At 42.4% G+C, this 17,774-nt stretch overlaps 1 protein-coding gene across 1 annotated transcript in view; it reads right to left on the bottom strand.

Annotated features, from left to right (window-relative positions):
- Positions 1-17,774, bottom strand: part of LOC134929613 (dynein axonemal heavy chain 5-like) — an 837,675-nt gene that overhangs the window by 752,391 nt on the left and 67,510 nt on the right. The window contains exons 3-8 of the mRNA XM_063925200.1: positions 9,003-9,103; positions 8,648-8,836; positions 8,327-8,401; positions 8,126-8,227; positions 4,493-4,564; positions 30-131 (exon numbers count right to left, since the gene is read on the bottom strand). Coding sequence (XP_063781270.1) covers positions 30-131; positions 4,493-4,564; positions 8,126-8,227; positions 8,327-8,401; positions 8,648-8,836; positions 9,003-9,103 — 641 coding nt within the window. The remainder of the gene's footprint in view (positions 1-29; positions 132-4,492; positions 4,565-8,125; positions 8,228-8,326; positions 8,402-8,647; positions 8,837-9,002; positions 9,104-17,774) is intronic.

Raw genomic sequence — 17,774 nt, 5'->3', positions numbered from 1 at the left:
ATTTAACACCTATTACTGTGGTAACGTACCTCTTGACATTTTAGTGCTGGCACCAGAACCTGAGCCAATAATATCTCCAGGCCTTGAAGAATGTTGCCATTTGTACATTCAAACATGCTGAAATTTACTTCCTGCAGTACAAGAGAGAGAGGAGGTCAGGAAACAAGTCACGCCGCTGTGGCGCCAACAAGGTGAAATACAGCATTATTGGGTAAATGTATGAAGCAGTGATAAAAGTGGAAAATTGGAAAAGTGAGCCAGTGGAGAAGTTGCCCATGGCAACCAATCAGCTGCTCTGTACAATTTTATAGTATGTAAATTCTATATGTTACTTCAAAGCTGATTGGTTGCCATAAGCAACTTCTCCACTGGCTCACTTCTCCGCTCTTATCACTGCTTTATACATTTACCCCTATGTGAATTATGCAAATTTGATATGTAGTATATATTCTGCAACATATGTTTAAATATGAATAGTGCTGATAACCGATAAAGGGGTCTATTTACTAAGCCTTGGATGAAGATAAATTTGACGGAGATAAATGACCAGCCAATCGGCTTCTAACTGCCATGTTACAGGCTGTGTTTGAAAAATTACAGTTTGGAGCTGATTGGCTTGTACTTTATCTCCATCCACTTTATTTCCATTCAAGGCTTAGTAAATAGACCCCATAGTTAGCTGTGACACCGAGCCAGTATCTGATATCTGGAGTTAAGTCCTGCATCACCCTAGCAAACTGTTTTCACTGGCAAAGTATACTGTTATGGAGAGATTATTGGGTCACACATACGCAGCTAATAACATATTACATAAGCATTTGATTACAATATGTTCTGGCGTTTTGTAGAAAGGCCTTCTATATGGAAGGAGATAGTTTAAGATTAAGTTTCAAATAGATAAATTAGCCTTGCACATATGGGGGATATTCGCTTTTCTCTATATTAAAGGGATGAATACAACCGACAGACTACTGTCAATTGAGTTAAAACAACATTTTGGAATGTATTGTTTCTTGATGCTAAATATTAAATATCAATATGTGTAATGAAATCCAGTAGATTTTCTAACTAATTTTAATTGGTTTAAAGAGATAGGGGGCTGTCTTACCCACTGCGAACACGCATGTTTAGAAATTGCATAAAAAGGAGCTCAGAAATAAACGTGAACATCTACAGACCCTGGGGCAGATAAATTGTATTAAGCCTGGAGTAGTGATAAAGCAGTGATAAGTGGAAGGTGATAATCAGGGGTGTATCTAGGGGTCCGAGCACCCCTGGCAAAGTAAGGGACTGGCGCCCCCCCATATTTGATATAGGGAAGGTGCGTGTAACTGTGTGTGTGTGTGTGTGTGCGCGCATGTATATACACACTAATGCCGAACATGTAAAAATCACATATCCAAAGACTTTAGATATGTGATTTTTCAAATAGGTTTTTACCACATTGAAAGAAAGACCATGAGTGCCGCTGTTTATTTCCATGAATATCGGTTTGCAGCTGCAGCGGGCACCTGGGCAAAGCTAATGCAGTTAGTGGAGTGCTGGATAGATATATATATACATACATACATATACACATATATATTTGTAGAGGCAGCACCTTTGTTCCCCTGGAAGTTCCTCACCCACCCTGGCAACAACCACACCAGGCAGCAGCTGGAGCCACTGTAAGGTGCCTGGGTCCGGCACTGCGCCGCTTTACAATAAAGAAACGCTGCATAAACTACAGCTCCCAGCAGCCCTTGCTTCTGTGAGCTCTGTCAGCAAGGGCTGCTGGGAGCTGTAGTTTATGCAGCGTTTTCTGTATTGTAATGCGGTGCGGTGCCAGATCACGGCACCATACAGTGGCTCCAGTTGCTGCATGCTGTGGTTGTTTTCGGGGCGGATGAGGAACTGCCAGGGGAAGGGGGAACAAAGGTGCGAAGTGTATCTACCTCCTGGCCGCGGGTGGCACCATCGGGTGGCACCCCGGCGAGTGCCATCCTGGCCAATAGGTAGATATGCCTCTGGTGATAATGCTCCAGCCAATAATGTTTGGCTGGTGCATTATCACCTTCCACTTATCACTTCTTTATCACTTGTGTTCAATTTTGGGCACCACATTCTAAAAAAAGATATCTGTGAACTCGAAAAGGTTCAAAGGCGTGCTACTAAATTGATTAAAGGGCTAGAGGGACTGGATTACGAGGAAAGGCTTACTAGGATGAATATGTATACACTGAAAAAAAGGCGTCTAAGAGGAGACGTTATTAATATCTTCAAATATGTAAAGGGACATTACAAAGAATTATCAGAGGAATTGTTTATTAAAAGAACTCTGCATTGGACACGAGGTCACTCGCTGAGGTTAGAGGAGAGAAAATTCCATACACAACGTAGGAAAGGGTTCTTCACTGTTAGGGCAATAAAGATTTGGAATTCCCTGCCAGGGAAGGTGGTAATGGCGGACTCTGTATATGATTTTAAAAACAGATTGGATAGATTTCTGACTGAAAAAGATATCCAAGGTTATAGCATTTTAAATTATGCACATTGATAACCTGGAAGGAATATGATGTACAGTGGTTAACTAGACATAAAACATTATTTCAACAGGGAAAATTACAATGAACTCGGCTTAATACAGAATACAGGTTGAACCCGATGGGCATTTTGCCTCTTTTCAACCTCAATAACTATGTTACTTCTCAAGGCTTAATACACCTGCCCCAGGGCCTGTATGATGTGTATTCCCATGAGCCTCCATAGAGACACCTGCATCTGCTTGTATCCAGTGATTACTTGATAAGTCCCAAAAACACATTTGCTCTCTGGCCGTCCTGAGTTTCAGTCCAGTGTCTCTGAACAAGCCCACTGTTCACTATCAAATGCAGAACATGCTCATAGTAAGTGACCTGCCGAGAATGAACTGTCACAGTCCAGGAGGTGCTGCAGCAGTGTGAACACACACATAACAAGGAGAAGCAAGGAGTGAGTGGGGCCAGGTGCTAGTGCAGTAACATGGTGGTGGCAGCAACTAAACCTCTTATGAAAGAGTAGGAGGAGTCAGTAACAGGTAGATACTGAAGGAAAGGGAATCTATATATGCCAGGAGTTTTCTCTTTGCTTTGCTCAAAGGCAATGTTCAAGCATTAGCGCTTAGTAGGTAGGTAGACTGTGTTGCAGGAAGGCTCCGAGAACACACTTTGAATGCTCTTAGCAAGGTTTGGTTTTCAATACTTGTGTTAATGGGGTCTGTGTTGGATTCAGTATGAATTCCTGACTGTCGGGATCCCGGCATCCAGGAGACCGCTGACGATATCTCGACAGTCGAAATCCCAACATCGAGCGCAGTGTGTCCCCTCGCAGGCTCCCAGCGCTCAACACACTATTCTATTCCACCTCGGGTGGTGGTGCGAACCACCACCCTAGAGGGAATACTGGGCATCTGTCTGGATTTTGACCCCCGGCATTGTATCGGGAATCCGGCGTCAGTATATCAACCGCTGGGATCCCGACAGTCGGGAAATTAACTACATACCCCTGTTTCAGTTACAGACTGGATGACATGTGAAGCCACTGAAACTTGTTTTGTCAGCTTCTGCTTTTAATTAAATCTGGCCCATTCAGACCCATGGTTTAGTTATCAAATCATATTGCATTTATTTTTATTTGGCTTACAGTCTCTCTTTATCAAAAAAGTAATAGGGTAAAATTAGTATCATGCACTTCCCCTTACCCTTACCCTCACCCTCCAAAGGGGCGTATTCATTTAGTGCCGTTCTTTCGTCCAGACGAAAAACTGCATTTTTCGTCTGTTTATTGGTCGAATTTACATTCAACCTATTCAATGCCCGTGCCGTTTTTTCGACTGGAGGAAAAAAACGCTACGGACGAAAACCATGTGGATTGGCGAATTTGCCGCTGATCCACGTGTTTTGGCAAATTCACAGGTGTTTTCGGTATTTTTTGGGTCCATTTTCGCCCATGAATACGCCCCCAAGTCTTTAACTAGGAATACCTGACCCTCACTATTTGACCGGATCCAGTTTGCTCAACTCACCATGATATTGGTACTTAAAATCAGTGTCCTGCCTCCGTAATGATCTGTGAGCACCAGGAGTTTGGAATACATACTGTAACTGGGACCTGTATGGACAACTGTAACTCTCTTCCAATTAGGAGCTAAAGTCACCTTCACCTGTGTATATAATCCGTTTTCTTCTGCTGCTCAAATATCATTATGGTCAGTTGACCAGCTCAGGCTTTAATTGCAAGCTCTGGCCCCACTTCAAATAAATGAAACTTGCAAATTGGAAAACCCTATAAGGCATATTTTATCTAAGTAGATCTGTTAGCAAATTGAGAAAATTTGTATTTTCATTAACCATAAAAATAGCTAATACTAATTAACAATGAATGACAATTTGCAAATAGTGACTCAGGTCCCGCTGATTCACTATTTGTTGGTGATGACCCATATGGCAAGTGGCCTTTCACTATAAGAACTCACTTGAATAATGTTGGCTGTAGTAATTGGTTTATCTGTTGTCCGCAAGAAGAAAAGACATGTCCCTGTTAGGCCCTAGAAAAAAAAAACAAATCACTTACAATCCAATAACAGATTATTTTGTGTCAATTTGTCTGTCATGATTCACGTGTACTGCTTCTACTATTAAATACCCCTGACCTTATTAACCACATAAATATCATAACAAGTAACAATTTTCCTGAAAAATAAATATGAAAGCTTTCAGCAATAAATCAACTACTTTTGTAGACTGTTTATTCTTGAGGAGTTTATGGGGGAGGGGCACCTTGGACTGCACACCCTAATTACAAATATAATGAGAGGCCAGGCGCTATCATGCTAAGACTTGAAGCTTCACAAAGAAAAGAGAAAATTTTATGTTGATGCACACTGTATTAGTGTGCACCTGCATTACATTTTCACAGTTGAGTAGCTGTCAGAAGTTGGTAGCAGAAGGGAGCATTGTCGAGTAACTGAGAAAATGGGCAGGAACCACCATACTTAACTGTATTGGTATTAATCTACTTAGTAAAATCAAGTCATGACAATCACATTTCAAAGATTTGGGTAATAGTGCTTAAAAATATCTACAACAGAAAAATGCAAAGGTGGGACAGATGACACAAAGTTACACAACAGGGTAGACTCACCAGGAGGGGTAAAATAAATGCTTGATGATCTAGGTAGACTAGAGGAATGGTTAAGAGTGTGGTAACTACAGTTTAATGGCAAAAAAATGCTAAATCATGCACTTTGGTTCAAAAAAATAAAAAGGCTAAATATAGTATTAATGGTACTATAATGGAAACTACTGAGTAGAAATGGGATCTAGGTGTCACTATTTCAGGTGACTTAAAGGCAGGAATGCAATGTAACAAAGCAATGAGGACATCTAGTCAGATGCTTGGCTGTATAGGGGAGGAATCAGTAGCAGAAAGAAGTAATAATGCCACTGTATATATAGGTCTATAGGTCATTGGTATGAACTCATCTAGAATACTGTGTTCAGTTCTGGAGGCCATATCTCCAGAAGGATATTAATACATTAGAGACTGTACAAAGAGGGGCAGCAAAAATGATGCATGACCTACATCACAAAACTTACCTGGAAAACTAAAAAATCTTAATAACATGTATAATTTGGAGTAGAGAAGGGAAAGGTGGGACATAATAGAAACTTTCAAATATATCAAAGGGTTTTAACAAAGTCCAGGAGGGAAAATGTCTTCAAACGAAGAGAAGTATTAGAACACAAGGCCACATGCTCAAACTGGAGAGAGATAATCTTAGGGGAAATCTGAAGAAAAATGACTTCACAAAAAAGGGTAAAGGGTAGTGGTCAGTGGACAAGTGAAATAGCCTCCCATCAGAGGTAGCAGAGGGTAATACAGTAGCAATTTAAGTATGCTTGGGATAGAAATACAGATATCCTTACAAAGAAATAAGGATCATATAGGCTTTAAGGTAATAATAAAGTTAAAAAAAGGGGCAGAATAGATGAGCCAAGTGGTTCTTGTTTAATTGTCAATGTTTTAAAGTGTCAATAATATAAAAGACAAAACCAGATTGCCTTTTAAATGACTGCCCCATTTAGAACATCGCCCAGACTCACTGGAAACTCAATTTATTTTACACAGTGGAGAACTGCACATGGAATGCAAATAAAGGTGACAACAGATTCTCTCACTGTTACCATCGCACTGATGCTGCAAAAGGAAAATATTATCTCTTGCTCACATCTATATCCCAATGTCAATGTTCTGTAGTATAGCACTTTGATAGACCTTTGCACCCCTTTTTGTCTTTAGATCGCTAATACTTTGTAAATTGAAAGCTTTTTAGCATTATGGGGCAATCCAAATTTTATAACTGATGCAGGAAAGTAAACACCCCCTCCAAAAAAGGAAGTAGGTAAGTTTTACCCATCTTCATGAGAGATATAAAGAGAAATATTATATACAATAGTAACTTTGCCTTCAGCAGGGTAACAACTTGCTTTGACATTTTCAAAAATAACTTTGTTTCTTTTTGTAAGCCAATTTATACTTTTTGGGGTAGATAAGCTTTTAACCCAAGTCAGTTTTGTAATATGTATCTTGCGTGTTGTAAATTATCGCATGCCCCAGATCAGAGTATAGTCAATGTTAAGTCATTTGTAACTCAGTTGCATTTCCATTTGCGGTTGAAGGAGTGTAACTGGGTGGTAACAGGGCATTAGCATGACTGAACTGCAGATTTACAGAGCTGTGCATATGACTAAATATGCCTGCTTCCAGGTGTGTCATTTAAACAAAAGTTAGGGCTGGTTCCAGTGTGCATTGATAATGATGATGACTACGAAACCAGGAGTAAGGAATAAGGATAGTGGCGTGCTGTCTGCAGAGCGGTATAAAACTCAGCATATATGAGCAAGTGTGTGCATTTGGGGCCTAATTCTGAGTAGATCGCAGCAGCAAATTTGTTAGGAGTTGGGCAAAACCATGTGCACTGCAGGGGGGGGGGCAGATATAACATGTGCAGAGAGAGTTAGATTTGGGTGGGGTGTATTTAAACTGAAATCTAAATTGCAGTATAAAAATAAAGCAGCCAGTATTTACCCTGCACAGAAACAAAATAACCCACCCAGATCGAACTCTCTCTGCAAATGTTATATCAGCCCCCCCCCCCCGCAGTGCACATGGTTTTGCCCAATTGCTAACAAACTTACAGCTGTGATCAACTCAGAATTACCTCCTTGGTTCTGTGCATGCAATGCAGGTGGCAATTATGAATGATTTCCCTTCAACTCTACATGTGCCCCCTTAAGGATAACCATTCCCTTTACTATGCATTACATTTATCATGATTACAGCATTTTTGTTTATTTTGTTATAAAATGAGTTGTGATAAGCTACATGTTACCATAAAGTAACATTTTACTGAATTGACATTTTATATTTTTATGCTCCTGTTCTAGTAGGAAATTGTTCAAACAAAATTATAACAAAAACAACCCAAAACTTTAAACGTAATAATATAGTTAAATATTACATAATTTAACATTTAGCAATTGTGAGACACAGCTATTTCTGTAAACAGAAGTAAATGTTTGTTTTATGGTGCTACACACAGTTTAAAGCATTTAACTGCTAAATGGTTTTATTCTTAATTATGGACTTAAAAAATCCCTACTGTGAAATATAAAGCTTGCCAGCTTATAGCTATGGTTACCCAGGTTCTCCTGGATACCATGAAATAGCAAGACTATCTGTTAACAATGTACCCGTGTTCAGCCAGTCCAATGTAATTCTTCATGTAGGACCTTCTTAAATGTGAACATGCATTTATTACATTGTACACTTCAGTCCATGCGCGCACACCGTCCTGGCAGGGGCGGCATTGTGTTTTGCGGGCATCGTCGTGGCATTGGGGGGGGGGGGGCACGGTTTGGACAATGGAGGCAAGCTGAACCATTTGCGTGGAGGGCCGCGGCGGCTGAGTTACGTCACATGCAGCCGCTGCAACCCAAAACATTAGCTAGGCTACCCTTATATTTCATGTTATAATATTTAAAATACAACCCGGGCCTGCATCAAGGTTAAACCACAGACAGGCAGAGGACGGAAAGAGACTTACCTCGGCAGAGCCCATTGTGATGAAAAGTTTCTTCTGCAGATGAGTATACGAGGTGTTTAGATTCGCTCCTTCTACCCACATAGGAATATTTGCCTTACTTGGCTAGAAAACAAAAACAGATACAGAAGATTGTTCTAGTGAAGGAGATATCACCAGACAAAGAAAGAAAAAAAAACATAATAAAAGTATTTTTGTGCATACCTGAGCAACTTCTTGGTAAAAAAAGATCAGTTTTTTTGAACCATTTGCAGCAAAGAAATCAGCTATGAGGCTGAACTATAAAGAGAGTAATATTTTAAAATTGTTATTTTATTCATCAGTAAAAATAATTATTCACCTTTTATGATAATTTAGTCAAACTCAGGGACCAGGTAAATTACAATATGTATATAATGTACATTAAAATATGCACATTATCAAAGTACATTTTTGAAGAAGAAAAAAAAAGCCAAAATACAAAAAAAACAAAAAAAATTCATTGCAACCTATTCACCACCAGGTGGCACTAATGTATTATCTTACCTTGTCATCAGAAATAAGAAAGTCCTCCACTTCAGTATCACTGATCCCTAGGCCATCCGCCAGTTTAGAGATCAAATATTTGTGCCTAGCGTCCAGTTGAGCTCTCCTCTCATCCTTGGTAACTTTAGCTAGCTTTGCCATTTCCTTTCTAGCTTCATTAGAAAGCACATTATTCTTTTTTCCTGCAGGCTGTAAAATTAACAATACATAAATAAATCACATTCCAAGGTTTGTGCACTTTCATAGGAAATATTTTTGTAATACGGTATACTTGTAATTTTATAGCTGGGGTACAAGGGTTAATAACTTTGTTCTTGTTGTAGGATATACAGCATATAAGTAAATGAAAACTTACTGGAATTTGTGAAGTAGGAGATGACACAGTATTGGCTGATCCTGGTACTAAGCTTGGTCTTTTTACTGCACCTCGACGTCTCTGGCCTTTGGCTTCTGTATCTGGCAAACCGCATTTATAAAAAAAAAGTTAAATGACTGACATTAGATAACCACATATGTTTTCTTGTGTGACCTATAAAGTAATAACAGTGTTGAATGAACTGGTACTGTTTGTTTGTTTTTTAAATTCAACAATATTTATTGAATTTTTTTTGTTTAGAGACAAAAAAACAACAAAAACTTATAGCATTGCTGTTGACAACTACATCAAGCAGTATACAGTACATAGGCACATGAATACACTCGGTTACCACCTAAGAGTAGACCTCAACGAATTTTAATAACAGTATGTGGTCATGTCAGCATTCCGGAACCACTGTGAGTGTGTGCCCCCGTATTAGATGTATGAAGTATTACCTCGGGCAATATATATAGTAAATAACAATGTTGTGCAAGCAGTACATCTTCCTGACTTCCACAGGTAACCCCGGGGTGATTATGTTGAAGGCAAAGTCGCATCCGCAGATAGTGCAACCTGAATGCCCCCAGCATATGGAGATGACAACCATCTATCCCATATTGCATAGTATTTAGTAATAACTTTCCTGGACATATAGGGGTATATGCAATTACGGTCGAATCCCCGAAAATGTTGAAAAACTGGACATTTTTCGCAAAAAAAAAAAAAAAAAATCGACAATGCAATTCAGTACTTTTCGCCAAAAAAATGGACTTTCCAAATTCGACTTTTTGAAATTCGACATTTGTCAAATTCGACATTTCTGCAATGGTACAAATGCGGCAATTCGACCAAAGTATATTCAATTGAAGATTGTAAATTCGACAACAGTGCTTTTAGACAGTAAATTCGTCATTTTCAATCCGCCACACTTTGCTGGCGGAATCTAATAAAAATTTTAAAAAACATGTTTTTTTTGGTGTTTTTTTAATTGGTAATAGCATATCTATTTATATTAGAAGGGATTAGGTACTTGGTTTGTCTATTTTGGAGGCACAAGTATTATTTATATATTTTTAAAAATATTATTATTTTTATTTTTTTATTTTTTATGGAATGGTAAAAATCTGGAGAAAAAAAAATGCGTGGGCTCCCCCCTCCTAAGCATAACCAGCCTCGGGCTCTTCGAAAAAAATCCGGGGGAAAAACTGACAGGGGATCCCCCGTATTTTTAAAACCAGCACTGGGCTCTGCGCCTGGTGCTGGTGCAAAAAATACGGGGGACAAAAAGAGTAGGGGTCCCCCGTATTTTTTACACCAGCATCGGGCTCCACTAGCTGGGTAGATAATGCACAGCCGGGGGTCACTTTCATACAGCGCCCTGCGGCCGTGGCATTAAATACGCAACTAGTCACCCCTGGCCGGGGTACCCTGGAGGAGTGGGGACCCCTTCAATCAAGGGGTCCCCCCCTTCAGCCACCCAAGGGCCAGGGGTGAAGCCCGAGGCTGTCTCCCCCATCCAAGGGCTGCAGATGGGGGGCTGATAGCCTTTGGAAAAATGAAAGAATATTGTTTTTCCAGTAGTACTACAAGTCCCAGCAAGCCTCCCCCGCAAGCTGGTACTTGGAGAACCACAAGTACCAGCATGCGGGAGAAAAACGGGCCCGCTGGTACCTGTAGTTCTACTGGGGAAAAAATACCCAAATAAAAACAGGACACGCACACCGTGAAAGTAAAAGTTTATTTCATACATGCCGACACACACATACTTACCTATGTTGACCCGCCGACTGCCACCTTTCCAATGTCGCCGACGATCCGGGGTACCCGTTAATAAAATTATACTCACCTGATCCAGTGTCCTGTGGTCTTTTATTATAATCCACGTACTTGGCAAAAAAAAAAAAAAAACGAACACCCGGACCAGGCCAGGGGTGACATTAGGGGTTACATTAACTATCCTACAGGACCAAAGCATGTGCCAGAAGGTGCCTCCATCCAGAGCACACTTGGGACATCTAGAATCCATTCTCCCTCCGAATCTCATCAACTTCTCAGGAGTAATAAAGACTCTATGTAAAACAAAAAGATGCACCTGTTGGTAGCAAACCGCCGCGGTCGCCAGTCTAGAGGCACCCAGTACAGCTTCCCAAACATCATTAGAAATGGGCCCCAGGTCACATTCCCATTTAAATTTAAGAGAAAGAAGGGCCTCACCGTGATAAGCACGTAGCAGAGCAGAGTAGAATATAGAAATAGTGCAATTTTGGGTATTAACAAATAGTTCCCGGACTGGGGTGTCCCGGAGCATCGGGGGAGCATTTGCAAATTGAGTCCGACAAGCATGGCGGAGTTGCAGGTATTGATAAAAATAGAAGGTAGGAATATTATAATCCTCCCGCAACTGCTGGAAAGATTTAAACACACCCATATGATATAACTGCCCAAGAGACTGCACCCCACAGTGGTTCCAAACCTCCCGTATCTGTAGCGAGGTAAGCTTGTTAAAAGTATGCGCGTAAGCCAAAGGCGTTTCTGGATCCCAGCCCTCTCCCTGGAGCAATCTATGCGTCTGTCTCCATACCATAATTGCTTGTTCGACAATGGGAAGGTTAAGTAGCGATATATTGTCACTCAATAGTAGTTGTATTGGGGTGCAATTCCGATCTGTTGCATAGAGAATTTGGGAGAGCAATTCATCTCTACCGGAGTCATGCAACCACTTACTAATATGTACCATTTGTGCCGCTAGATAATATAAGCTGAATTTAGGGAAGACCAGGCCCCCAGAATCGCGTGGGCGTGTAAGGGTGTCTAATTTTATTCTGACCCGGCGGTTAGACCATACGATAGAGGACAGAAGACTATCTATTATCCGAAATGTTTTTAATGGGAGATAAACAGGGGAGTGTTGCAGCGCATACAGCAATTTAGGCAGGGCCACCATTTTCACTAAATTAATTCTACCCATTATAGTTAGAGATAGAGTCCCCCACACCACAATACGGGAATGTAAATAATCCACATGAGGTTTTATGTTTAAGGAAAAGTATTGAGAAGGATCATTTGTGACCCAGATTCCCAAGTACTTAAATGAGTCCATCCAGCGAAGAGGAAGGGCCACGGGCGAGACACCAGGACAAGCACCCCGAAAAGGCAGTATGCAGGACTTGTCCCAATTAATGGACAGTCCAGAGTACTGTACCCGCCAAAGGTGTCAATAATATGCAACACGTGTGGCATGGTATTGCAATAGTCTGATACAAACAGCAGAATATCATCCGCGTACAGAGCAATTTTGTCCGTGGTGGGGCCCACCCGGAACCTCCCCCCACCCGCAAGTCAGAACGCACCAGACACGCTAAGGGCTCCACCGCCAGAGCAAAAAGAATAAGGGATATCAGGCAGCCCTGCCTTGTACCCCTGGCTAGAGGAAATGCAGAGGAAATAAATCCATTTATCGAGACCCTGGCTGATGGGGTGTAGCATAGCAGCTTTACCCACCGTATAAATCGTGGTCCAATACCGAAGCGGGCCATAGACCCCCACAAGAACGCCCACTCCACTGAATCAAAAGCTTTAGTAGCGTCGAGACACTACAACTGAAGTGTCGGCGTCCCCGCGAGTGCCCTGTAAATGCGTGAACAATCGCCTAAGGTTAGTTAGAGTGGACCGCCCCGGCACAAAACCAGTCTGATCTGGGTGGATAATTTGGGTAATTACAGAGTTTAATCTAAGAGCCAGGATCTTTGCCAAGATCTTAACATCAGTTGAAAGTAGCGAGATAGGTCTATATGAATCTACCCGCTCTGGATCCTCATCTGGTTTTAAAAGCACTATTATCAAAGCCTCGGTCAAACAATCCGGCAGCGAACCCAATTCCAACAAGTCATTGAAAAGAGTAAGCAATTTGGGGCCATAAAAGTCAATATGCTTCTTATATAGCTCAATAGGAATTCCATCTAGCCCTGGTGCCTTGCCAGCAGGAGACGATTTGATAGCTATTTCAATCTCCGTCAATGACAAAGGGGAATCCAGGAATTCAACCGCCACAGTAGAGAGCGAGGGCAATGGTATACCAGCAAGATAATCATTTATTTCTGTTAAATCAGCCGATAATTTCGTACTATACAGACTTTTATAATAAGCAACAAATTGGTCCACTATTTCCGGGGTTTTTACATATGTTACGCCATCATCCCCGCCTAACGCAAGGACAGTGTTAGAAGATTTATCTGTCGCCGCTAAATAAGTACCAGTTCTATTGCCTGTAGCATAGTATGAGTGCTGGGCATACAGTAAACGGTATTTGGCTTTATCAGACAGGCAATTCCTCCATTTGGACTGCGCAAGCAACCATGCGTCCTTGGAGGAAACCAAGCCATCATGCAAATATTGGATTTCTAGGGACCTACAGGACGCTTCAAGTTCCATTTCTTGGCGTTTATAGCCATTTTTTAAATTAGCAACCCGTCTAATTAAAGAGCCACATATAAAGGCCTTAAATGCGTCCCAGAGGATTGTCGGACCAGCAGTGCCCTCATTTAGCTCCAGGAACTCCCGCCATGCAAGCTCAAGCTCCACGCCAGTGCCCATCTGTAAGAGCCAGAATGAATTAAATTTCCAAAACAATTGCCCCCGGGCACCCCCAGTATCAAAATTCAACGGTACTGGTGAGTGGTCCGAGACACCTCTAGTTGCATACTGGACATCAACAATTTTAGGAAGTAAACAGGGGGAAACCAGGGCCATATCAATCCTAGAAAAGGAGGAGTAAGTAGGGGAGAAACAGGAGAACTGGTGAGCAGCTGGATGCCGCTCCCTCCAGGCGTCCACCAAACCCATACCCTCCACCAACAGTGCAAATGTACCCGGACGCATAGCCAGATTAAGGGGGGGATGCAGGGCATACTGTACCCCGGGCTCCCCTTTGTCAGGGGACCCCGGCCAAAGCACACTGATATCACTAGCTTTCCCTCTTAATGCGAGAGCCATAATGTGAGCAGGACAGTATGCAGTGCAGGCAGAGACACAGGAATATCATGTTTCATGAGCTACCGAGGGAGCTTTCTGACCAGAGGAGAGATAGGAGGGGGAGAAAGCTGTAAGTGACACAGGGATCCCAGCTTCTCCTCCTCCCTGCCTGGGTGTCTGAGTCCTGTGTAATCTATTATGCAATTAAACCATTTGGGTCTAGAGATAGAGACACACAGAGTTTCTTCTTAAGTCCTGTCCCAGTGTGTAAGTAGTACAGAGGCTGAGCTATACTTGCATGTGACAAGATAAATTATTTTGTTTTTCTATGTGCATTTTAAAGTTGTTTAAGTTGTCTTTGTTCCACTACAAGAAAATTTGATAAAATAGTTTTCTTTCATTTAGGTGGAGCTACTGTATAAAACAGTACCCAGTCATTCTTAAACTATTACTTTAATACTAGTGTACACCTTTGGTATAAATTTTATATACACAATCTATACCTCCCACCCATTCCAGGAGGAACAAAATGCACACGTGACATCAATCATATATTAAGTGGGAAGTCCAGGTAGAGAGCATTTTGTTGCTCCTGAAATGGGATATGTTGGGAGGTATGCACAATCTAATATACATCCCCCAACTTCTACCGGGGGGCCCCCTTGTCTTAAGTGCCCCGGGCATCCCCAAGGCTTAATCCGGCCCTGCCCGGACGTGGATGAGGCACAGTAGTAGTGGTGCTGAACCTATCCACACTTAGATCCATGACATTATTAAAGTCCCCAATGCAAACAGTGGGAATGTTGGGGTAAAGGGACATAAAATCAGCATCCTTACGTAGTATCTCCGGGGAGTACGGTGGAGGAATATAGATAGCCAACAATAATAAAGACATGGAATTTATCTGACATTTAAGAAAAATATATCTTCCCCACTATCCAATTGGACCTGGCCCAAAACAAATGGGACAGATCTGCGAATCAGGATGGAGACGCCTCTGGAATGGGAGGTATGAGGAGTGGTATAACCACCCAATCCATGGTCTTTTAAGAGATAAAACTTTGGCTCCCTCCAGGTGCGTCTCCATAAGACACATAACATCTGCGGAGCACTGCTTAATTTGCCTAATCACTAAGGCCCTTTTAATTTTATCATTAAGGCCCCGCACATTCCAGGACAAAATTTTTAGACTAAGTGATGCCAAAATAGATAGTAGCACCAAGTGCTAGATGTGCCCAAAACAGTGAAGCTATTTGAAAGAAATAGAAAAGTAACCGAATGAAAAAGATTACTCTAAACATATCGCAACAGCAATGCTTAAAAAACATTAACACACTTAATCCTCCCTTCCCCACCACACAACCCCCGACCCTGTATACCGGCCCGAATTTTGGCATACCTAATCCCTAAAAACCCTCCCAACAACTAAAAAACTAGTAAAGAGGACAAAAAATACAGTGGCGAAAGGCAGGCATCGCTCCCCCACCACTGCCTAACTCCCCCAGGGCCAAATAAGCACCCATCCCCACAACACGGGGGCCCAATATCAAGTGCAACATTTAGCATACTGCCAATACAGGTTATAGCGTCCCCCCTAGAAGGAGAGAATCAAATAATCAATAAACATCAATACAACAGCTGTATACGTATATGCTTGAAAACGTAAATCGTAGCCCAGTTATCGGGCGGCAGTATCAATCAGTCATTTGCCAGAGCGCACCCTGCCGGGAACTGCCGGTCAAGCCACGTCGCCGCTTCCCGTGGGGTTAAGAAGAATTTTGTCTCCCCTCCTGCGACCACCCGCAGCTTTGAGGGAAAAGGCATAGCATAAGGGAGATTGAGTTCCCGGAGACGTCTCTTAATTGGAAGAAACTGGGCTTTCTCCTTCTAAGTATCGACCGCAAAATCAGGGAAAACCGAGATCCGAGTGCCATTCCATTTAAGCAGGCCTCTGGTGCGTGCCAGGGTAAGAACCATGTACCGATCTTTGAAGTGAAGGAAATTAGCTATAAATGTGCGGGGGGGAGCCCCTGGCGGTAGTGGCCGCATTGGGATTCTATGTGCTCGTTCCACCGCGAAGTGTGACGTAAAAGGATCTGTTCCAAAGAAATCTGTAAGCCACTTCTCCAAAAACTGCTCAGGTGCAGCAGCCTCTTCCTTTTCAGGCAAGCCCACAAACCGAATGTTATGCCTCCTCAGACGCCCCTCCATGTCGGTTAACTTTTTCTGCACCTCCGTCATCTGGGATTCAAGGGTAGTGGTGCGTCGTCCAAGTGGAGCCACAGTATCCTTAACAGTAGAAATGCGGGTTTCCGCTAGTGATGAGCGGGTTCGGTTCCTCGGAAACCGAACCCACCCGAACTTCACCCATTTTATACGGGTCCGAGGCATACTCGGATTCTCCCGTATGGCTCGGTTAACCCGAGCGCGCCCGACCGTCATCATCCCGCTGTCGGATTCTCGCGAGATTCGAGAATGGCGTCGCCGCCATTTTCACTCGTGCATTGGAAATGTTAGGGAGAGGACGTGGCTGGCGTCCTCTCCGTTTATTGTTGAACTTGATTGATTGTGCTTTATTGCTTAATTGTGGGGAGGACTGGGGAGCAGCTGTATAATATAGGAGGAGTACAGTGCAGAGTTTTGCTGATCAGTGACCACCAGTTTTATCCGTTTTCTGCCTGAAAAAAACGCTCCTTATCTGTGCTCAGTGTGCTGCATATATCTGTGCTCACACTGCTTAATTGTGGGGACTGGGGAGCAGCTGTATTATATAGGAGGAGTACAGTGCAGAGTTTTGCTGACCAGTGATTATTACCAGTATTATACGTTGTCTGCCTGAAAAACACTCCATATCTGTGCTCAGTGTGCTGCATATATCTGTGCTCACACTGCTTTATTGTGGGGACTGGGGACCAGCAGTATTATATAGGAGGAGTACAGTGCAGAGTTTTGCTGACCAGTGACCACCAGTATACGTTGTCTGCCTGAAAAACGCTCCATATCTGTGCTCACACTGCTTTACTGTGGGTACTGGGGACCAGCAGTATTATATAGGAGGAGTACAGTGCAGAGTTTTGCTGACAGTGACCACCAGTATACGTTGTCTGCCTGAAAAACACTCCATATCTGTGCTCAGTGTGCTGCATATATCTGTGCTCACACTGCTTTATTGTGGGGACTGGGGACCACCAGTATATTATATAGGAGGAGTACAGTGCAGAGTTTTGCTGACAGTGACCACCAGTATACGTTGTCTGCCTGAAAAACGCTCCATATCTGTGCTCAGTGTGCTGCATATATCTGTGCTCACACTGCTTAATTGTGGGGACTGGGGAGAAGCTGTATATATAGCAGGAGTACAGTGCAGAGTTTTGCTGACAGTGACCACCAGTATACGTTGTCTGCCTGAAAAACACTCCATATCTGTGCTCAGTGTGCTGCTTTATTGTGGGGACTGGGGACCCCACGAGTGAAAAACACTCCATATCTGTGCTGCATTGTAGACGGTATATAGTAGGAGTACAGTGCATAATTTTGCTGACCACCAGTATATAATATATAGCAGTACGGTACAGAAGGCCACTGCTGTACCTACCTCTGTGTCGTCAAGTATACTATCCATCCATACCTGTGGTGCATTTCATTTTTGCACAGTTTGCTGACCACCAGTATATAATATATAGCAGTATGGTACAGTAGGCCACTGCTCTACCTACCTCTGTGTCGTCAAGTATACTATCCATCCATACCTGTGGTGCATTTCAATTTTGCACAGTTTGCTGACCACCAGTATATAAT

This window comes from Pseudophryne corroboree, chromosome 5 (assembly GCF_028390025.1).
Source record: "Pseudophryne corroboree isolate aPseCor3 chromosome 5, aPseCor3.hap2, whole genome shotgun sequence".
Taxonomy (NCBI): domain Eukaryota; kingdom Metazoa; phylum Chordata; class Amphibia; order Anura; family Myobatrachidae; genus Pseudophryne; species Pseudophryne corroboree.
The sequence above is the reverse complement of the archived record's forward strand: the minus strand, read 5'-3'. Positions and strand labels throughout refer to the sequence as shown.